The sequence below is a fragment of the Bradysia coprophila genome, unplaced genomic scaffold, assembly GCF_014529535.1.
Source record: "Bradysia coprophila strain Holo2 unplaced genomic scaffold, BU_Bcop_v1 contig_350, whole genome shotgun sequence".
NCBI classification, from domain to species: Eukaryota; Metazoa; Arthropoda; class Insecta; order Diptera; family Sciaridae; genus Bradysia; species Bradysia coprophila.
The window spans coordinates 9,263,395-9,286,625 of NW_023503608.1; the positions used below are offsets into that span (position 1 = coordinate 9,263,395).

At 35.5% G+C, this 23,231-nt stretch overlaps 2 protein-coding genes across 2 annotated transcripts; one reads left to right on the forward strand and one right to left on the reverse strand.

Moving 5' to 3' along the window:
- Positions 1 to 1,447: 1,447 nt before the first annotated feature.
- On the reverse strand, positions 1,448 to 22,917 carry LOC119080699 (polypeptide N-acetylgalactosaminyltransferase 1). The gene is made up of 9 exons (XM_037189154.1): positions 22,084 to 22,917; positions 3,525 to 3,738; positions 3,267 to 3,449; positions 2,967 to 3,021; positions 2,835 to 2,904; positions 2,665 to 2,770; positions 2,468 to 2,604; positions 2,225 to 2,401; positions 1,448 to 2,157 (listed from the first exon to the last, which is right to left on the reverse strand). Exons 1-9 carry the CDS (start codon positions 22,698 to 22,700, stop codon positions 1,950 to 1,952), a joined length of 1,767 nt encoding a protein of 588 aa, XP_037045049.1. The 5' UTR covers positions 22,701 to 22,917; the 3' UTR covers positions 1,448 to 1,949.
- On the forward strand, positions 16,878 to 17,747 carry LOC119080785. Its single transcript, XM_037189355.1, has 3 exons — positions 16,878 to 17,209; positions 17,294 to 17,555; positions 17,615 to 17,747. The coding sequence occupies exons 1-3, from the start codon at positions 16,922 to 16,924 to the stop codon at positions 17,683 to 17,685; spliced, it is 621 nt and encodes a 206-aa protein (XP_037045250.1). The 5' UTR covers positions 16,878 to 16,921; the 3' UTR covers positions 17,686 to 17,747.
- Positions 22,918 to 23,231: the final 314 nt, after the last annotated feature.

Consider the following 23,231-nt stretch of genomic DNA (forward strand, 5'->3'; position numbering starts at 1 on the left):
TTCCAATTTTCGGAATTCATCAAAACTTGAGTCTGATGGAAGTATTCTATCGTTGTTATGTTACTCTGTCCAGTCCATCTCCTTAATTTTCTAACTGTTTGAATAAGAGCAGAAAGAGAAATCAAATTTCAATTTTACGAAAATATTTATTTCAAAAATCTGACAATAATTTAAATTAAATTAAATTCAATAATAAAAAACAACTGTAAGTGATGTGTAAAATCAATATACATACGGTGTCACAGTCTTAGTTAGTAAGCTTTTAAGTATCTTAAGTTAACACCGAACATTTTACAACGATTGTGATGACTATTAACACGTTTCCTTGTTTCTCATTATTTTCTTTTTTTTACATTTTACTATTCTTGATTGTTGTGGGTTTAAAAAATTATTTTTATTCATTGTTCTCACGAGAAAATTAAATTACAAAACAAAAAAAAATTACATACGAAAATACACACATATATCAAACGATGACTCAATTAACTCGTTTCAAACAAGTCAACACATCGTCAAACATAATAATTGGCACTTTATGGAATTGTATTTTAACAGACTTTGATTTTCACTTTTCATTTGAGTTGTGTGACCATACTACATCAACCTGACTGTCAATCAATGCTTTTCGATTCAAGGAAATAAACTCAACAGAACAGACACGCATCACCTTTAAGAGTGGAGATGCCACATTCGACTGACTGAAACAATTCAGAAAGAAAATAAATTCCGAAAGAGTACGAACGGAAAAATGGTTCATTGTTGTTGGAATTTTATCTTATGATCAGCGTGGAGCTATCGTTGATTTGTGATATTTTATCAAATTCAATCTGAGTTTAATATTTAATGAAGCAATGTCGCACCATTGCTGCTGCACTGACTCAGTGCCACTGAGTGCATAGTATTTAAGAGAGAAGCTCCTAGGTGGCTTGAATAATTTCTAATGAAATTTACGATGAAATTATCTTAGATTGAGAAAACGCTGGAATCTTACGTCAATAACTATTTCCGTAACAATTGCCGGAATGTCCAGTTCTTCTGCACAAGATGTAAACATTCCAGGGCTTACTTTAGAAAATTTTATTTCTGAAAATTCTGAAAAAATTCCGAAAAAATTCCGAAAAAATTCCGAAAAATTCTGAAATAATTTTTCGGAATTTTTCAGAACTTTTTCGGAATTTTTTCAGATTTTTCCGAATTAAAATTCTTTAAAATAAGCCCTGAAACATTCTGTTTTTTTAATTTTCGATCTGGAAATGTATGTCCGTAAACGATGCGACTACTTATGGTTAGCCCACTGAATGTGAAGGACTTTTTTTAACGAACGGGTCGATTTAAATAATTTTTTTCTTCGATTCTTGGCAACTCGTGGTTGTCATACCGAATCAATTTTCCATTCCTTAAACCTTTAGAAAAGACATACGGCATAGTCATTGAATCTGTTAAGTTCTTAGTTTAAAATAAAGCTGCAGACAAATAGTTGTCATTCATGTCGATGACAAATATGCCGTTTCCAAAAGGTCAACCATCGACAGTCAGGTTGCTCCCATATCCACTTATCAATAAAAATAATAATTTTTAACACTTAAAAGTAACAACCAACGGCATTGACTCAAAATTGTAGAACAAAAAAGTACATGTACCCCGAACCGACTACTATTTATACATTTCTTCGTTTAATTTAACAATCAAAAACAATTGGTCACCAATAAAATTGGTGGAGGTAGCAATGTCAAGATTCAACAACTCGAGTTGCTTGAAACCCATCATAGAGCTCATGTTCGCAAGCATTTTTCTTAGCAAAACAACTTTCTCTTATGATACGTTCCAAGCAACGTAGTTCTTACTTTTGACGGCAATACCCCGGACTATATCGCAATTTAGTTAGAGGTGTAGAGGTTTTAACGGACTAAAATAATAATGTGATATGTAAAAACCATCAGCTGGAACCGCTAATGTTCGATCGTCCACTGTTGTGTGCCACTATTCGTATCACATTTTCTCACGAGTGCATGGTCCTGAGAGTGCAATCCTTCATGGTCCAAACACATGTCAGTCTCGATGTGGCGTATCTGTCGTTCAGCTGTCATTTCCCATTTCTCGTTCAGTTTGTTATTCGACGAACACGAGATCATCACAACGTAATTTTTTGCGGATGCGCTGGAAATGCGGGAAAATGTCTTGGAAGTTAATGTGATTTCATTATAACATGCATGACGAACGGTACCTATTTTGGACGGAAGCACAAGCATCCTCACTCCGAAGCAGGCCTTCGTTGGTCAACGAGAAAAATTGAGACTTTGATACGTTTGGACGATGGCATCCATAAACGCCAATATTATACGGGTTGTCTCCGGTGCTTTGTAAGTCATCGAGGCACAGATTGGTCGTAACAGCTGCAACTCTGGGTGAAGACAAATGAAATAATTGGAAGAACATTTTCAATGATTTGTGCGGGAGCAACTCTTACCGGCCATAATATTGAACGTTCTTGGTGGGTATATACTTCTCCGGGAAAATATTTTCTAAGTACCACTGGAACGATTTGCATTTTAATTTTTCCCGTAAAACGCGTCGATGCGTTACATCACCAGCTTCAGGATGATCCTGCAATTAAATGTGTGTTAGCCAAAGTCTTTCAACGCGACAATTTCAACAGAGATGTACTTTTAAGTCAGGCCGATTCAAGTAAAATAAGTTGATGTAGTCGTCCATCCAAACTTGTGCCATTCGAACTGTATTCAAACCATGTGTGTCTTTATCGTCAGGAAATCTGCGTTAAAAATTGCAAAGTTCAATAAGACTTTCATTAACCCGTCAGGTAACGCAACACTTACGAATATGGATGAAAATCTCGAAATATGTGACCGACCCGAGAGCACGGTATTGTCTCCAGTGTACCGCCACCTTTTGATAGAGACAGTTAAGTAGTTAATGATTGAAATTGTAACAAAATAAATTGATCTTACACTGCCATATTCGGAAGGACATTTCCAGATTTTCACCGCCCCAGCCATCCATTTGCTAAAAAAGATACGAAAATAACTGTCATTATCGAACCTAGTTAATTCAAAGGCCGTGTGCACTGTTCTGATGCAAGGCCATCCAGTATTGGTAACTAAACTGATACGAGCGAATTCAGAATTTGATAGTTTGATTTAGTAAAACAAAGCTTTGACTAATTGTGAACGTGAACACGTTGTGTTGTCTCAAGCCAAGTACGTAAGTGATCTGATATAGCACATTCTCTTAATGTTAGACTAACGCACCTCATCGTAACTGCCAACTTCCCAAAAATAGTCCCGCGATATAGCAAATAATCCGCCAGCCATGGTTGGACTCCACGTTGGACATATTTCTTCGTCATAATCGCACGCTTTCCGTCGACGTTCTTTCTCCCGGTCTGTCACATCGATCCAGTCGAAATGTCCACCCCATGAAAAGCCACCCACCTGCAAATCAAATGACATTTAGAACATTTGCTTTTTGTACACAATTCGATGAATTTCTTTGCTTATTGTTCCAACCTGAAAATGTTTGTAGCCATTGACACTATAGTGGAAATCTTTAGCATCGATAACATCGATTATCGGCACTAGTACGCTGGTGCGCGATTCTTTTATTCTTTGGAGTAACGGCTCTAGCCAGCCAACAACACCTTCACAATGGGCATCCAAGAACACTAACACGTCTCCCCTAGCTAAACGGGCTCCAGCCAGTCTGGCACGAATTAATCCCATCCTAAAAAAAAGAGATAAATGTAAATCAGAATGAACCAAATGTTCTCATTAACAAGTAGACTTCTATTCTTTCTTTAGTTAACATTAAGAACTTACTAAAATACGAAACATATTCTGTACAGATTTACACCGAGTTTTGGTCAGAATTCACTTAAAACATTGATTTGGAAGAGTGGAGTATTGAAGAACTGACAAGCCTGTCATTATAGAGTGCACATGCTTGACCAGTCTCCGGACTTGTATGAGTAGTTAGACACCATAATGTTCTTTCGTTTATTAAAAATTCTAATGAATGAAATGACAATAAGGGTCCAACCACTCATGTCCTAGGGCTGCCCTACATCAAATCCATAACCAAAAAATGTATAGAGTTGTACACAGAGGAGATCAGATGGCGTTGCTCTGGTTGTGCATTGAAAAGGTTTTTTTTTTCTGCTGGTCTGAGAATTTTTATTGTCTCAGGATTCTTCATAAATATTCGACACGAATGCTATTTTTTATTCCCTTCTTTTTCGATAAATTAGCCAAAGCTTAAAGTTCCTCATCAAACTTTTTTAATATGCAATCATTCATTACCACTTTATATACCACTTTATACTCCCATGCAGAGCGAAAGACGCATTAAGGTTATGAACGGATTCACATAAACAGCAGATCATCGAACCACACGACTTCGTTAGGACTAAATTGCCCAGAATATCTATCTTCCTTGAACCAGGTTGCACAACAGTTCACAATGTTCAATGTGGTCGGTGCGGAGATGCTCGAGGCAAGCCCTACACTGCTCAAGGTGGCAGATAGGACATGGTAATTATAACTGGAGCTTAAGATACTGGTCAAGTAAGTGCCTTCGAAGTGTCTAGATGAAATTGGAACTGACTCCGTGTGACTTATTCTTTCCTTTTTTTACTAAATAGATTATCGACGTCACAGTTGAATTCTGTGACTACCAACCATCGTGGACACTTTGAATTTGACTTGTATCGATAAGAAAGAGAAACTAATACTTGGTTTCAAAGTCTGAATATCATTGGTGGAAATTCGTAGTGGGTGTGCTTAGATGGTGATCACCTAAATGGACCAGTGCGTACCCACGATCAAGTTCTAGCTGATGGAGTTAGATTTACACAAGATACACACTGAGATGGGCACACAGACCCTCATAGTTTATATCTTCCATTCAGCATCCAACGCATGCAGTCCAACCTTCAGAAACTGCATCGACATCAGAATTAATTAATTTCAAATTTGTTGAATGTTTGACAATGAGAAATATTATATTTTCTACGTAAAACAGTCTTAATGGTTGGCGAAGTGCGGGTTTATTAGTCGAAATTCAAATGTCAAATCCATTGATTTCGAATACTGAATGCCTTTGTGGGTCATTATCAGATAATGCTTGCAGTCTTGGAGATTGGAGGGAGAAATTACCTTATATTATTGATTATCCATGTTAGGACGTCAATAATCATACAGGCTCGCCGCATATACAATTTCACGATGACAAAATAGATAGTGTCTACAAAGTGCATGTGATACGTTTTGATAAATGGTACACCATTTCATCAAAATTGCAGACGGATGAACAAATATTCTGCCGTACTTTGCATAAAAAACTTCTCGAAATTCTTTTGTTAAAATCATTCAATACCACAGATAAAAAATCAGTGATCGTGTTGAGTAATCCTCATGAATTACAGATATTTTTAAAATTGCCGAGTAGTAACGGACCTACAGAGTTGTAGAACAATTTAATGTCCATTGGCCACATTGGCGACACTCTTCGAATTTAATTGAGTTCGAAAATATCGTTATCGAAATCCGTACGGTTTTTGTATGTACGTGTTGGATAGTGATCATGTGTAAGTTTGATGGAGAAACGTCAGGCGAAAATAGGCTGTCAATCCTTGCATGTGTATCGCAGTTTTCGAAATAAATTCACGAAAAAAAAGTTTTCGGAAAATGTTATACACAAAAATTCGTTGGTTACTGAAGATGAACCATCTGATATGCAAATCTTATTTTCCTCGTGTAACGTTTTTGATTTTTTTTTTTTGGTAAAATTGTGTTCGACCTCCAGAATTGTCACGTGACCTGTATCCTAGAAATGGTGAACCACTGCTGTTACGCCTTCCCCTTCAATTTGACCCTTTCGATTGAAATTCGTGATATCACTGTCGTGTTGGTCCTTTCCCAATCTTAATTTGCGTCCCATATTGCCAACGTATTCCAGTTAATGAATCAATGTTTGTTTGGTTTGTTTTTTTTTTACTTCATAGCAACGCACTTCAAACAAAAGTGGTACTCTGAATAGGGTACTGAAACTTGACAGTGCTCCATACAAAATTTTACACTGTAAAACGAGTGGGGATAAAATTTCATACAAAAAGTACTCTATGTCATTAATAGCAGTTTTGCTTGAAGTGCGTTGTTTATAGTCGTAAGAAGCGTTGAAGATGCAAAAATAAAGTCGTGAAACGAACCGCACATGAGTAAACAACTCTAGTCATTTATTGTTATTGGACCGATAAATCGAGCAACTCCTAATCAATTTATGAGATTTTTACGGTCGAGAAGTCGATACCAAGGACTTATCTTTAAAGAGCTTCAGACTTCAGATAAACGATGTCGGTGTGTATATTAGAGAGATTGCGATTGTCACTTATAAGATAAGTGGACGTTAAACCTGAAAATTATAAGTAACTTCTCCATACAACTTCTATGGAGAGTCAACTTATAAATCTTACGTTTCACGTCAACTTAGTGGAAATCGCAATCTCTCTATTAAAACTTAACTTACACTGAGACTGATAACACTCATTGAATATGAAGACCATTCTCAATGAATCGCCCTCAAGTAGAGATAATAGAAGCTGACTTTATATTAACAGTTCGTCTATGTGTCACTTCTCAGTTTTATTCTTCAGACATTATGTATTGTACTGTTAAAAAGTAAAAAAAAGTTCAGTTCTTTAACATTTTAGACAAAATGGCTGATCTGTTCAGACTGAGATATTAAAATATCCACGAAAATTGAATTTTAAGTCTCGAATTTTATATGAAGTGACAACTTATTCAAGGAATTTGAGCTTGGTTTACAAGAAAAATTACAGTGTGTCTTTTTGACAGCTTTCCTACAAATTTTACACGGACTCAAAATGGAAACAAACGGAAATACAAATAAAGAGGTTGAAAGCGACAAAAATGAAAAAGTTACATTCGATAGCATTCTTCCGCTTCTGGGCGAATTCGGACTCTACCAAAAACGAGTGTATTTTCTGATTTGTTTGCCTGTAATATGCTGTGCTATGCATAAACTTGCATGGGTCTTTTTAGGACCCAAAGTGGACCACAGGTAAATCATCTTGTTAATTTATACATTAGAGGTGTGCGATGGTTCGGGGATCGGGACGGAAGGGCTCCACAAAAAATTCTTACCGCACCTAGATGCAAAAACGCGATTTTAAATTTTTTTAAATTTTCATTAACAACTGGCGCAAATTCACTGAAGCTAAATTTGCGAGTTTTGGAACATTCTCATATTTTCGCTCATACTAAAATTATGTTGTTAGATATGTTTTGTCCAAATTATTGTGTTTCTATTAGTTAGAGTCCAATTCAACAGAAAAGATTAAAATTGGAAACATTTTCTTTAGTGTGTCAGTGTGTCGTCGTCGTCACAGCTTTCGAATGACGCCAAACATGTATGGGTAGCGTCCCGATTAGTGTGCCTTTGAATTGATTGTCTTTGAAGTGTAAATTTGAGACCAAGCAACTCCTACTCGAGATATTCCGTACATAGAAGAGATTTGACACAAAAAAATCATTTTCTTAATAAGCAAAATGAATCGAAAATCATTTTCTTTGCGCTTTATGCATAGAAAATTATATGAGAAAATCGTGATCGTGAAAAAAATATTTTTTATTTGATTTGCAGATGCCAGTTACCAATAGAATATGATAATGCCACGTTTCTCACCCTTCCTGAAGGGATACCTCTTAATATGACATATCCATGGGACGAAAAGGAACATAAATGGTCACAATGCAAAAGATTGGATGTCAATTTTTCAGATATATCTTATTTCGAATCCGGATCACCTGCAGAAAATACATTGTCTTGTGATGGAAAATATGTATTTGACACAAGTAGATATCCAACAAGTGCAACTATTGAGGTGTGTGTGTTTCGATTAGTATTGCTAATTAATGAAGAAACGAAGAAATTTACTTATGATTAAGATGAATACACAGTTCGTGCAAAAAGCATGCAAAATGATTGCTAAATATGACGGAAAATGTATTAGCCAAAAGTCAAATATTTTGCAAGCACGGTAAACCTGGTGTTTACACTGTGCTCGCAAAATATTTGACATTTGGCTCATATATTTTCCGTCATATTTTAGCAATTATTTTGCATGTCTTTTGCAAGAACTGTGTACTCACCTTTATCGTTAACAAAATACATTGCATTGGAAGAAAATGAAATAATTAATTCTTTTTGACTTTCCAGTACAACTTGATTTGTGAAAATTCCCAATTCTACACATTGGCCAATACTTTATTTATGTTGGGAGTACTATTGGGCTCAATTATATTTGGAGATTTATCCGATCGTTTCGGTCGTCGACCTATTTTCTTCATTTCTCTTGTTTTACAAGTAACTTTTGGTATTTTGGCTGGTGTCTTTTCTAGTTACACCGTATTCGTGATCTGTAGATTAATTGTGGGAATGTCTACTTCGGGTATTTCTCTAGTCGGATTTGTCATCGGTAAGATGTTTTACCATATCTCTAGTTTCCATATTTCAATTTAGAATGATACAGTGCCGGCCTGGCTCTATGGGCGATTATCGAAGGGCCTTCTGATTTTTGTATGAATAAAGGGCAACGAAGGGCCTTTTGAAAAATGTCTTCATGCAACGCAACGTCAGAAGGGATTTTTGAGCCAGTCCGGCAATGGAATGATTGAAATACTTCTCAGATTGTATTAGAGAAAACTTGGGTGGCTAGTATACAAATAAGACAGTTCCAAAAAAAATCTGCAAAAGAAATTACAAATCTTCGTTACTTTCAACGTGAATACACCAAAGAACATTTTTTATCAGGATCATGCAACGCAACGTAGAAGGGATTTTTGAGCCAGTCCGGCAATGGAATGATTGAAATACTTCTCAGATTGTATTAGAGAAAACTAGGGTGGCTAGTATACAAATAAGACAGTTCCAAAAAAAATCTGCAAAAGAAATTACAAATTTTCGTTACTTTCAACGTGAATACACCAAAGAACATTTTTTAACAGGAATGGAAATGGTTGGTCCATCGTCCAGAATGGTTGTGGGCACAGTATGGCAACTTTTCTTTACAACAGGATATTTGGTTGTTGTACCTTTTGCATATTTTATCAAAGATTGGAAAATGCTACAAATTGCTTTATCACTACCTGGATTGGTTTTTCTGAGTTATTATTGGTAAGCCAATTGAGGTCCGAAGCCAGGTGGACCTGACTTGAGATTTTTTCTGCCCCTCCTGGGATTTTTTAAAGAAAAAAAAGAACTAACCACCGAATAGACAAAATAAGAACATGAGGAAAGAAAAAGAAGCTCGTGAGATAACTTTTATTTTCCAATCAAGTTTCAACAACAAATTCTTTGCTTGTTTCGCTCTCTCGCTCATTTCATACTCTCCTCTTTTTTTGTACGAGTAACAAATGTAAAGAAAGTTGTTGCTAAGAATGAGTAACGTTGGCATGTTTTATGTCATTTTAGGCTCACAAATTTCGAAAAAGTAAGTCAGCAACTGTAATTTTATAAAAAAATATTTTTGATCTTTTTAAAAAAATTATTTACTTTTTGCAAAACTGCGTTGGTCCATTGACAATCCTTTGGATCATTGGTCAGTCCTTCCTGGCTAAGGGCTTGAATCTATCACAATAATTAAACTTTTGGTTTAATATTGCAATATTATCTGTATAGGTTTCTGCCTGAATCGATACGATGGTTATTATCTAAAGGACGCAAGGAGGAAGCAACAAAAGCTTTGAAAGTTGTAGCCAAAGAGAACAAAGTGACTTTAAGCGATGATGTTTACAATGGTCTAAGCGATGAACAATCTGGAGATATAAACAACTTAGGAATTTTGGCTTTATTCCGATACCCAAGACTGGCTGTCAGATCACTTGTAATATTTTTCAGTTGGTTTGTCAACAGTGGTGTATACTATGGATTGTCCTTGAACACTTCAAACCTCGGGGGAAATGATTACATTAACTTTGCCATTTCCGGGGCAGTAGAAGTTCCAGCTTACACATTTCTTCTTCTAAGTCTGAATCGGTTTGGACGCAAATATATTCTATGTGGATGTATGCTTGCTGGTGGATTCTTTATGGTTGCCTGTGGATTTATACCGAAAGATGACAGTGAGTTTGTAGATTCGATGAATAAAATTGGAGATAAACAAAAGACGATGTGAAGGAAGGAGAAGCGTTTGAAACGACCTCGTACAGGTCCGCGTAGCCTATGTTTCTAATTGAACTGAATTTCTATTTTTGCTTAGCATGGAATTGGGTTCTATTAGCTTGTGCCATGATTGGGAAGATGTGCATTACTGCTTCATATGGTGTTATTTATATTGTCTCGGCTGAAAGTTTTCCAACAGTTGTTCGAAATGCTGGGGTTGGAACTGGTTCTATGTTTGCTCGTGTCGGAGGTATTTTGCAAGGATATGTCCTTTTACTAGTGAGTCAAAAGTATTCATTTGAATAGAACTTAATTCATAAAAAAAATCTTTTTTAATTTCAATCAAAATTAAATGAATTTTCAGGATGAATTTTGGAAACCCTTGCCAATGGTTGTTTTCGGTGGGGTAACGTTAATATCTGGAGTTCTTGGGTTATTAATTCCGGAAACGTTTGGAAGAAAATTACCAGAAACTTTGCTAGACGGAGAAAGATTTGGAACGTAAGAATGTTTCGTACCAATTAATTTCAAATGTGTCGTTCATTAGATAAGATGTAAATATTAATTTATTCACAAGAAGGAGTATGATAACTACCGCAACGGAGTGGAATTAACAGATACTAAAGAAAACAACAAAGAATGAGATTAATAGTGTTGTCGTTACTATTTTCACAACATCGTACTAGATATGAGTTTGCCGATAAGAAAAATATTCTTCCAAATAATCATCAAAGCCCATCTACAAATCACAACTCTACTTTCAATTGAATGAATAGTCCACCAGTTTTTGGCTCTAAAAGGAACGATTCTCTTCTCCCCGTCACAAGTAATTAATCGTGTTGGACGATTTGCACCCAAGTAAGGGATGAAAAAAAAATCATCAAAATTGTGTCGAAAAAACTTCGCCATGCAAAAGGGACCAAATTTTCGATGAAAACTGCAAATAGTTGCCACTGTTGCGGAACTTCCAAAAACTTTTTCATCATTAAAAGTTTGGAAACTGAACGTGCAACGATAATAGCGAAGGAAAAAAAAACTTTTTTGAACCAATTTTAAAAATTACTTAACTTTCACCTCAGTTTTAAAATATCATTTTTAAGAAAATTAGGAAAAACTACAGGAACGGGAAATTCTGTTTTTTTTTGCATTAAAAAACTTTGAACCTTCAGCTTTCGTTTGAGCCCAATATCACCTGTGTAGCTTCGATTTCCGCTGCACCGAAATTCATTGAAGAGTCCTCTGAATCGAAAACTTCAACAGGATGTAGATGGCACTAGAGGTCACTTTTTCAAAGTCTCCTAATTGTTTCGAAATCCCTAAATGAATATTTATCAATGGTAAAAAATTCACGCTTTTATACCAAAATGCACCAAAATACAGCTAGTGAGCCCTATTATATCGCACTCCCTTGTTTACGTTAATCTTATCATGTACTTAATGGTCCCACGCAGAACATGTAGGACACAAATTGTTATTGCTTTCAGATAGTTTAATCAATGTGAATTGTTTGTTCAGGAACTATCAATGGGGATCGATACCAATCAATCGAACCAATTTTTTTTTAAGTAATGACATTTGAGCTATTGTCTTTAATGATGAGAATACGTAACTCTTTATCAATAGTTTATTTTGTGATTAGGTGTGTCAAACGTTATAATCAGTTTGTCAAACCATAGCATCGAGCCAAGCACTAGAACAAATTTTTTAACGGAAAATAGGCCCTTCTTATCATATTTACAATTGCGAAGCAGTTAGCATTACAAACTCAATTTATATAAGAAATTTTGACTACTGTGGCGATGAAGACCTTCTTGAAAATTCTATTCCCGTGCTTGATTGCTTGATTCAGTGCTATGGCAAAACTAATTTTCCGATCAGTTTCATTTGCGATACGAAAATGTGGCAGTGAATCACGATTTCTAACAATTAATTTATGAATTTTCCATATTCTTGAATCGCCTAAATTACGAGATGATGGTTGGTTCATTAGTCAAAGAACGTATCTTCATTATACTGTGGCTCAGACGAACAATGGGTGACTCAGTGTTGAAAAGACTAAAAACTATTTTCCGGTAACATGCCTAATTAACATACAGGTTGATATCCAATAAATTTGAATATTGGTCTGTAAAAACCGCGTCGAAAAGAAAAAAAGAAACAAAAATATTGTTTGGTGACAACCAACTGATTAAATAGTATTTTTGCTATTCGGTTATCGGTTTTTATCAGGACATTTCATAAACTTTTGTCGGTAGAATTATCAACATATAAATGATGAGGTGGCCCTCTGCTTTGTGGCACACTGTCGTACAATAATAACATGTCAATTAGATTTAATTAATTAATTGAGACTTTTAAAGACGAAAAAACCGAAAAGGTTTAATTGTTTCGTTGTACGACGGTAAATTATTTTCTGTGACACGTATCGAGCATTACGCAAAAGTCTTTTCATTTTTTTAAATTTATTTTTTGTATCGGTTGTCTACAACTGGAAAGAGGAAAATACGTTGAGATTCTATGATCCAATTAAATTTGAGTAAAACAAAAGATCTAGACTTCCTTGTAATTTTCCTAAAATATTCTGTTTGTCGAAGTTATTGTAATTTTTAGAGGATTAAGCCGTGCATGGACAGCATACATTTTTATGTTGTTTCCTAATCGATCTGCTACGTTGAAAATACCAGCACTGAGAAGAGATTCTCAGATATTTGCAATATAAGTACACATACCCTTAGCGACTTCATTTGTATTATTTTCACCCTTATTATACGACAATGTAAAACTTTAAACTTTGGCTTTTATATTCGAGTATTTAGACTCGGGTTAGGAATACCCCTAATAATTCTGGCTTTATGTACGTACGAATATCTCGTCTTTGTGGCAAAAGTTTTGCAATGCCATTTCATGCTGACTGGGCAAGTGGAAGTTACTACACCTAGAACACAAGAATGTCAGGCATTTATGTCTTTAATTTGTGCAGACCTGCATGACTAATTACATTTAATTTAATCGAATTATTCCAGTTTTCTCTACTCTGGCGTATAATGTAGATGCAAACTAATGTTAATGATGTTCTACCTGTGTTGTTGTTCAATTAACTGTAAATTCACTTTTCAATTCATAAGAAAATTGAGGTAAAGTGGAGCTACTTTATATGTGGCGTGCAATTTTTATATTTTTCGGATTATCGTTTGATCGTTTCAAATTGAGTCTTAGAACAAGTTTCCAATAATAACTTGTATTTGATTCAATTTTGGGACACTTACTGTCATCGAAGGAATATCTGAAATTCTTTACTTGGACAACCGATCAAATAATTGATGTTGAAGGCGAACTAAACGCTACCTAGCGAATTACTCTTGATATTATGCTACAAAGACAGCTTGTGAGACAATAAATAAACATTTCCCGAAGAGTCGACCGACTATTTTCCTGAGAAGGGCAAATTTAGAAGTTTTCAAACTGTAGTCTTCGAAACCTATGGCTAAAAGCTACTTTTACCATCATTATACTATGCACAGTTTCTAAGAATCACCAACTGTGATTCTTGGTTTCGAACCAATAAAAAAAATCTGAATTTTCGTCGATTCGATTTATATCCAACTGATTTGTTGGTGCAGTATAATCAGCGTAACTTTTACTTGTATTTCACTTTTCGGTGCCCGACGTGGAATGAAAGTGAATTCTGTCGCTGCTTCCGAGCCGAAGCGAATTGATGAACGAGGTAAGTATATGTTTACGCAGCGAGCTTTTATCTATTTTCATTTTTTGTGTCGTAGTAACTGAATGGGTATTTCAAAAGATAATTTTTATACAATGGACAGATTCACGTGTCATTTCTACAACTTCAGTAGTAAATTGCGTCTCTCAATAGAATGAGATATTTTTTATGTTGCACTGTAGGGGTTGTCCATAATACGTAAAATAATTAGAGATTGAATAATTTGCTATGTCAGGCCTGGATTTCCAAGAAATTTTTGATTTACAGGTTTACATGCTTGTGTGACAACACTGTATGGATTTTATTGTATTGTGTACCTACACTTAAATCCGCCAAAACATCTTCCATTTATTGGTTTTTGTCTAAGAATTGAAATTTCCCGTATTTGGTTCACTAACTCAGAACCAAGACCATCTGTTAACCTAAAGAATATAAAGAGTTGCATCGGTTTTTAAATTTGTAGAATTTTGTCGTGATTTCGTTTCCATGTAACGTAACATTATACAAACGATTGTAACCGGTAATTGTAACCGGTAAAATACCGGAAGAATTAAATACCCTTAATACCTTTAATCGTTAACATTACTTTAATTGCACACTTGAAACTTTATGCAGAAAGAAATTCAACGCATTTGATCCCCTCTCAGGAAGGCATGTGATGTTTAGAGATGGTAAAATAGTAAAAAGGTATCAGAGAGTTGCCGAAAAAGTAAGTTTAAATTAGAGATTTGTCCTCCTGCATGCTTGCAGAAAATACATAGTAAGGCTGTTCCAAAATACTGAATACAATAGAAAATTACTTCTTTATCGATGTAAACTGCACTAAAATTACCATCATCGAAGTGTTTCTTAAGTTAAAGGCAAACAGCAAGGCTTACGACACATGTCGCGGCACTTTTTCGAAATTGATATAAATTATGCTAGGAAATGTGTAATGTTCTAATTAAGGTTCTAACATTTACTAGAGCATCAAATGAGCTTTCGGTGTAAGGTCTTTCATACAATGTTTGGACTTTTGTGTCTCATACGATGTGAACTTAGGAAAGTTTTTTCAATACTTCATAAGCCGTACAACATGTATGTGACGACGGTGTTTTGATTCTTCTAAAGATACGAAGTGCAATGTATCTATATTTGTTGAAGTTATTAAACCAAAAGATGAACCGATCATCATTAAATTGATTAACATCGAATAATAAATCATCATTAAAGTGGTCAAACGTACCTTAATTTCGTACGACATTGCTGCCTGTCTAATGGCATGGGTTCGTTGTTGATGTGATGAATGCGTTTAGCATTCGATGTTAACCAATTTATTGATGATCGGTTCATCTTTTGGTTTAACAACTTCAACTTCGTATCTATAGAAGAATCAAAACACCGTCGTCACATACATGTTGTACGGCTAATGAAGGTTTGACAAAACTTTCCTAAGTTCGCATCGTATGAGACACAAAAGTCCAAACTTTGTTTAGCTTTTGTGGTGGCTTATCCACAGACCGCCACGAGTCTGCAAGGATAGTGATAAATTGGAATTTCATTTCGATCATGATTCGCTATACTTGTTCTTGTGCAAATTGAAATAGTGTTCCTAGAGCATTGTATCAAGTACCACTGTCGCCATGGCCTGATGAGAAATGATATTTTTGAACTGCATATTAATGCAGCCATGTCGAAAGACATATTTAATTTTCTCACAGATCGAAACAGTGGTCAAACGTACCTTAATTTCATACAATATAAATCTACAGGATTTTTACCGGTACTTTTTTTAAAGGACGGTATGATATTGCAATCCCTAGTTGCCCTCAATCGGGCTTCAACCAGCCTAAGAAATTTCCTACAATCAGTAGTCCAAAATAGGCATCAGCTACTTTAAAAAAGCAAAACATAAACAGAACCCAAGAGTTAAATTGCTTTCTTGTAAAAAAATTATTCTGCTTTGATCTGCGCGCATATGTGTTGTCTGGTGTGTCAATGGAAAGTATCGAACATTGTTAATGTAAAGTTCCAATATCAGTTCTTAAAATTACCTTGCTGATACAAATTTAGCTAAAACGATTTTCATGTTTCTTATCAATCCATGAACTCTATTATTATCACAACATAAAATTACATTGATTGCATCCTGCTTTCGGTTGGCAATACGAACACAAACTGGGCTGAACTCAAAATGATTTGAAGGTGGAAAGATAGACGCTTTGCGTCCTAATATCCTTGGTTTCATTTGTATGACAACGTTGACTGAGCGAATTAATTGACCTCATGACATTCAGTGGAGAAAGAAACATAAGTTAAAAGAAAATATGCGATGACGGTGGTTGGATGACCAAAAACTTACTAATATATCATTTTTTGTTGAATTTAACCCAATTATCGGCAAATAGCAGTTTTACTGAAATGATGAATTTAAATATTTTTTGATATACAGTGAACGACATCTCAAATTTTCTGTCAAATTTTTCTGAGAATTTTATTGTCATTGCAAATTCACAATGACATTCTCTGAAAAAAATGACAGTGAGACATTTGAGATGTCGTTCACTGTATATTGTTGTCCACATCCTCATTATCGCAATAGACCGGACAAAGGAAAATGGCAAAATCAACAAGAAAGTCAAATAAAATCGGCATGTCATGTCATTAGCTCCGGTTTGTCCTCGAATCACGACACGAAAACATGTTCCATTTATGCCATGTAACATTTGTCCCATTGTCTTCTCCTAAATACGAAATTCCCTAGATTAACATTCTTATCGACCCACTCAACACTTTCACACGTAACGACAAAATTGTATGAATGGAAGACATAATTGCGATGATCTTGTAAATCAGCAGATTATCTAATTATTAATGATTCTAATAGTCATTTAAGATTGAGGATATTTAACAACATTTAAGTAATCTTATCACCAGCCACTTGAAATGCTGGAGCAGCTTAGTATATAATAGAAGGCACAACACCTTCTGCAGTATTAATTTACTGACAACAGTGAATCAAGCAAAATGAAGACAGCTATCGCTTTAATTCTATTCGTTGCGGGACTTGCAACCGTTGAGCCACATGGCTTCGTCCGAACTCCTTTGTCCAGAACATCCATTTTCCGTGAACCAAGCTGGGGTGCACAACAGCCCTTCTGGTGGGACGACACTGGCGTTTGGTGCGGTAATGTTCAGCAAGATCAGCAATACAGCACTTGCGGCCGTTGCGGAGATGCTCCAGGAAACTCTCATGCTGCTCAAGGTGGCAGATACGACAAAGGAATTGTAACTGGAACCTACAATGCCGGCCAAGTGAGTTTCTGCATTAATGAAAATTGAAGTAGATTTGTTCGTACTATCAAACGAGGCTCACAATTTTATTGTTTTACTGAATAGATCGTCGACGTCACAGTCGAATTCACTGCCAACCACCGTGGTCACTTTGAATTTGACTTGTGCCCACAAGTGACTGAAACCAACACTTGCTTCCAAAGTCTCAACATTGTGGGAGGTGGCAGGGAAATCCGCAATGGAAACAGAATGTGCTCAGGTGGAGATCATCAGAACGGTCCAGTTGTTGCCCGCGTTCAACTCCCAGCTGGAGTCAGATGTACCAGATGCACACTCAGATGGACATACAGAACCTCATATCCACCAGGTTAGATTTCGAGAATTTACAGATTAGTCAATTTTACTAAATTACTATCTTCCAATCAGCACCCGATGCATGCTTCCAACCGAACCCTACTCAAACCTTCAGAAACTGCGTTGACATCAGAATCAACTAGATTATAATTTGTTGTTGACTGTACGATGTATAATATAACCAAATAAAGCAAACCAAGCAAATTAAAAAAAAGCGTTTGTTGTTTGTGTTTAGGTTTTCTCTTATTTATCAGGACAAATTCAATTTGATGAAGAAATTTGACAACTGTTGACCTTTACCCCTATTCAAGTTGAATCTTTTGTTCGAATCTTTGCATCAAAATACCATAGTGAAAAGCATATGATATTTACATATTTCTCTTTATCATCGACAGCAGCGTTGCCAACTGATGATGGACAATAAACAGTCTTAAAGCTTACTTATTCAATGTACAATCAGAATCAACCGGTTTCAAAAATTAAAATCATCTTTACAATCAATGATGAACCTGACAGAACTTTAAAGAAAATGAACAATTAATTCAAAGAGCCTTAAGTGTTAGGTAATAAGACTCGGAACAGGTCAGCTCAATCTCAAAACTGACTAAAGATTGACCAGATCTAAACTCGATCTGAAGCCTAATTTTATATTTTTGATCTGACCTGAATTAACGTGAAACCTGACTTTACCTTAAAAAGGAAAACTGACCTGATCTGACACGTTTTCAGGATAATGTACTATTTTTCTAAAAATTTCCATTTTACATTCATAGGTCAGGTCAGGTCAAACCAAATAAGTTCTGATGAATTCAGGTCAGATCTGGTGTAGGTTTTTGAACTTACGAAATTCAGATCAGATGAGGGTTAAATGTAGTTTCAGGTTCAGATCAACTTGACCTGTTCCGTTCCTTACAGATACATAAAATACTCACGAAAACTTTCGATTCTGATCGCAGAGACTACTGTTTCAATAAATGTAAAAAATTTGCTTACACCAAAGAACATTGTTTATGGAAACATTGAAAAATAACAAGAAAAAAATCAATTCACACGACCATACGTTGTATTTCTGCCTAACAAAATAAATACAGGCATGGTCATTAAAATCTTGTAAAAAAAACGTTTCTTATAAGGGGCTTCCGGTGATTCAAAGCACGGTGTGAAAAATGACATTGTTTTAATTTCGAAAAAGACTTTGCTGTACACACTAGAAGACAATAACATGGAACGCATTAGTTTAACAATTAATTGACAAAATGACTGGGTTACAAGAAACCGTATGTCTTGGTTAAACATTTAAAAATAAAGACGATCGAAAGACACCAGTAATACGAACGTGTTCACAAGATGAGTTACAACTTGGTTGAATCATTATAGGTAGGTTGTGTCGTTTTTTCGACCGAATTAAATCGCCTGGATTATTTAATGTATTTATTAACGTTGCATTCGGCCCCGATTACCGTTCATCTTCACAGCTTTAATTGAATACAGTCTAGCCTAATATTTATTGTAAATAAAAAAAATCACGTCAACGTACTACGCTTCTCATACACCTTGTTGTGTATTCTTGTTATTCAACGTACGTTAACTGAATTATCTTAAAAAATTGCACTGACTTACACCAGACTGTTTGTTTTGTATTAGATTTGTTATTGCTTATAAGATCACCTGTTCAGGTGTTTTATTCGTAAAGAAAATGTAGAAATTATAGAAGCTCGATATTACGTGCTCTGCATCTTTCTGTAAAATTGATTGCATTATAAGCCTTCGTGTAATATTTTTTTCCCATTTTATCATGCATACGAATTGGATATTTTATTTTCGGTCAATCGCGGTCGATTAAAAATTCAAATATATTCAAAACACACATTTTGTCTGAACTGGTTCCTCTAATGACCGACCGTATAAATAAATGTTCGTTGATTTTTCTCTGGTCTTTTGGAATTTCATAATTTAACCACAAATTTGAATGAACCGATGTTTACGTAGCAGAAATGTTATAAAACTTTTGGAGCAGGTCAAATTTTGAGTTAGAAATTGGTTTTGTTTGGCGATATTCAATGTACAAATTCGAAATTGCAAAACTTTTTTCAAATGCACGGTGTATATTGATTTTTGATGGCTTTTATTGTATTGGAAGCTTTTGTTTAAATATGAAAAAGATGTTTAGACCCTGTAACAAGCATGCATATTGTCTAGCTTTGTTGTAGCGAATTTTTATTATCACACCAAAACATCACACTATGTACATTTGAAACGTACAGTAAGTGTCAGACAGGCTATGACGTCTAATGGTATCGCGGAATCTGGCACACAGTGCCGACACAACGCACTCTACAACTACGTAAAAAAGGTCAACTCGCAGACATAATTTTAATGTGGCAAATGCTTCATAGCCCTGTGATCGACTTAATGACTCCTTTTACAAAATTTTGGAATCGAAAAATCGTGTGCGGCTTTCTCTTTTAACGTAGTTGAAAAACGCGTAATTTTGGCACCGAGTGTGCCAGATTACCCCATGCCCGTTTAATTGTCAATTTAAGAGTAGATCGAAGCTAATTAATAATTCGTAATGATACAATCATGTCATCTGGTTCTTCCTTTGTGTGCCTTTTAAGCACACAAAAAAAAACAAAGTTTTCACTGGATTTGGGAACCGGGTACCTCTCACAGGCCAAGCTAAGACTTTCCTGTCGGGCTAAGGAACCGTTGAGAGAATAGAAATAAATTTCGACCAAGGTTTTGTTAACGGTTGAAAAGTAAAGTGAACCATTCATTGGCACAGCGGTGCTTTTTAAGTTTCAGATTCGACGTAATCAAAATGTAATGGTAGATTATGCACCTCTGTCCCCTACCGAGCCAAAGGCGTAGTACATAAACCAAATCGTAAAAATAAGCATTTATCTATCTAGAACGATAATCTCGAGCTTATCTCTCTAGGGAGTTTTTACTTATCTCGATATATCTGTTCTCGGCAGATAAAATATGATATGCACCTATTGCCAGACTGTTATTTTGACGTGTAGGCATTATGGCCCACGCCTTCGGCAAGGGCAATAATATCCTACACGACAAAATATCAATCTTGGCAACAGGTGCATAATATATATTAGTACAGAGGTGCATACGCTTTTTTATCTGCCAAGAACAGATATGTCGAAATAAACAAATATGCCCTAGGGGGATAATATCGATATTATTGTTCTAGACAGATAAAGATAAGAAACGTTGAACTTCTAAATTTCATATTTAAATTTTTCCTTTCTCATCAAAAATGTAATTTCAAATCGAAGTTGGCAAAATCTATAAAAAATAACGTTGATGTTAAGACCTGACACGATGCTATGATTTTTTCAAACAATTGAGAGCTTCGTGTCTGAGACGACGTGTCAGTTATTAACCTCAACTGTGAAATGGCAGTTTTCTGCCAGCAAATAATGTTTCCTACTTCCTACGTCTGTTATGCTTTAAGTTTGCAGTCACATTTAAACCTAACTGGTAATGCTGGTAATGGTAGAAAAACTAGCTGGAAATTACACGAGCAACCTTTCATTTATCAATCACCTTGATCGGCCTCGTGAGATCGAAGGTGTTAATTCGTGATATGGCTGGCTGAACCTCTGCGTATCAGTTTCGAATCAAAGCCGCGTCAGATTACTTTGTTAACATTTTCATTTAATTTTTTTAAATCTAAATTCAACCAATAAACGATATAGTTGCCTAAGAGAATAATTGAAAAAAGGTATCCAAGCGGGATGAGGTCAAATTGGGTCAAATATAGAAATCACTATGGCAATTCCAACATGATAAGTACGGATTAAATGGACAACAATGTGCGAATAAAGTGTAGAATAAAACTCCCAAAAACGAGATAATACCAATGGTTTACTCATCCGTAAATTGTACATATAAAACGTACTTTCTGTGCGTTACTCGTAGAAATTGGGCGATTTTAATGTACATCCAAAATTTCATCTATGGCCGCGTGAAAAGTTAATTCGGTGTATTAGGCGAATGTATGACTCTGACTCCTTCTAAGTGGAAGAAATTGGTTGCGTTGGTTGACTTAACAAACAAAAATAACGGGATTTAAGATTCCACTTTCAACCTGAATGAACCCGAAATCTATCACTTCAATTTTGTTAGATACATGTCCAGGTTTAGGTTAGCAAGCAACAGACTAAAACTGATTTTCAGGTCCAGTTCATTCAGATTGAACAAGAATTTTTTTTTCTCAGCTCAGGCTCATGACAGACCAATATCGACCTGGTCCGAGTTTGACACAGCCCCCGCAACAACAAATAAAATTTGAAAACTTGTTTTACTTGATAGACTAAATAATAGGCTTTCAATTCCTAGATGTCCTTCTGTCACTTTCGAAATTGACGTAAACCTGCCTTTCCGGCTTAATTAAAATCCTGAAGGTTATGTATAGACCTTCCAAAGAAGAACCCGGAAAGAGTCATAAACAATGGGCTCACCATATCATATACTGATACCCAATTGACTCAAGACACGTGTGGAAATGAAAAACCACTTACCGATGTTTCAGTCTCAAAACCTTGACGATATCGGTGGATAATCTGGTCTCGATGTAGTAATCCATTTTGCCTTTATCATCTTCCAGCGTGCTGCCATCGTCGACTAATATCACTTCTCTTAGGATTCTTCGATCGCACGTATTGAGAACACTATGAATCGTTCTTAGAATAACCGAATACGGTTCATTATAAAATATGATCACAACACTGGTAGTTGGTAAACTATTCAAATCATAAATTCGATTTTTACAAAGTGGATTTCTAGCATCCGGCGTTGTACGATTATAGCTTAAATGTTCACTAAGCTCTTCATTTAGAGCGATCTTGGCCAGTTGCTGTTCACCAATCTCTTTACTTTTGCCAGTCAACGTGACGGCTTTGCCATCATTACCTAATTTTGGTACTTGTTTAGCAATGTCCATGCGAATCTCTTGCTCATAGTTGCTGTCAAATTTCCGAACGTCAATATGTGGTTCATAATGACTGTCTTTATCAACCACATTGTTTTCATTTGCACCAATGTATTTAAAGTAAAATAACAGGCAAATCAAGAATATTAATAAAAAGGTTATTTTTGCGTAAAACGATCGACGCATACTAAAGCGACGTAGAAACATTATTCGGCCACAGAAGTAACACACTTAAACACGGTATAGTGACAAGAAACGGTGAAATGACTAAATTTTGTCAATATCAACTACGCGAATACATTGAGACAGAGGGAAACGATATGGTTACGCACGTTATACTGTTCACATGGCACAAATGAAACTAAATTTCGTTAAGAACTAATAAAGTATTGTTGATGCACACAGAATAATATGCAAATAACATTTGACAGCTGTCATATGTGGCACCGGGCGAATTAAACAACAGGTAAAACACGATTTATAGCGAGCAACATCAAAATAAATGGCGAAATAGGCTAGGAGTAACATACCAGAATAAGAATAATTATGTAAAAATAGGTGACGTGTTTACGCTTAATCTCAATTAGACTTTGCAATTTTTTATTTAGTGGTCCTATTTTTAGTAAATGTAGGATTTTTCTGTCTCCACGAAGTGTTAGTCATCACTAAATGCTTTTCGTATTTTATACATATCGTAAAAATCAAATGATAGGTTATCAACGCAAAATGTATAGAATT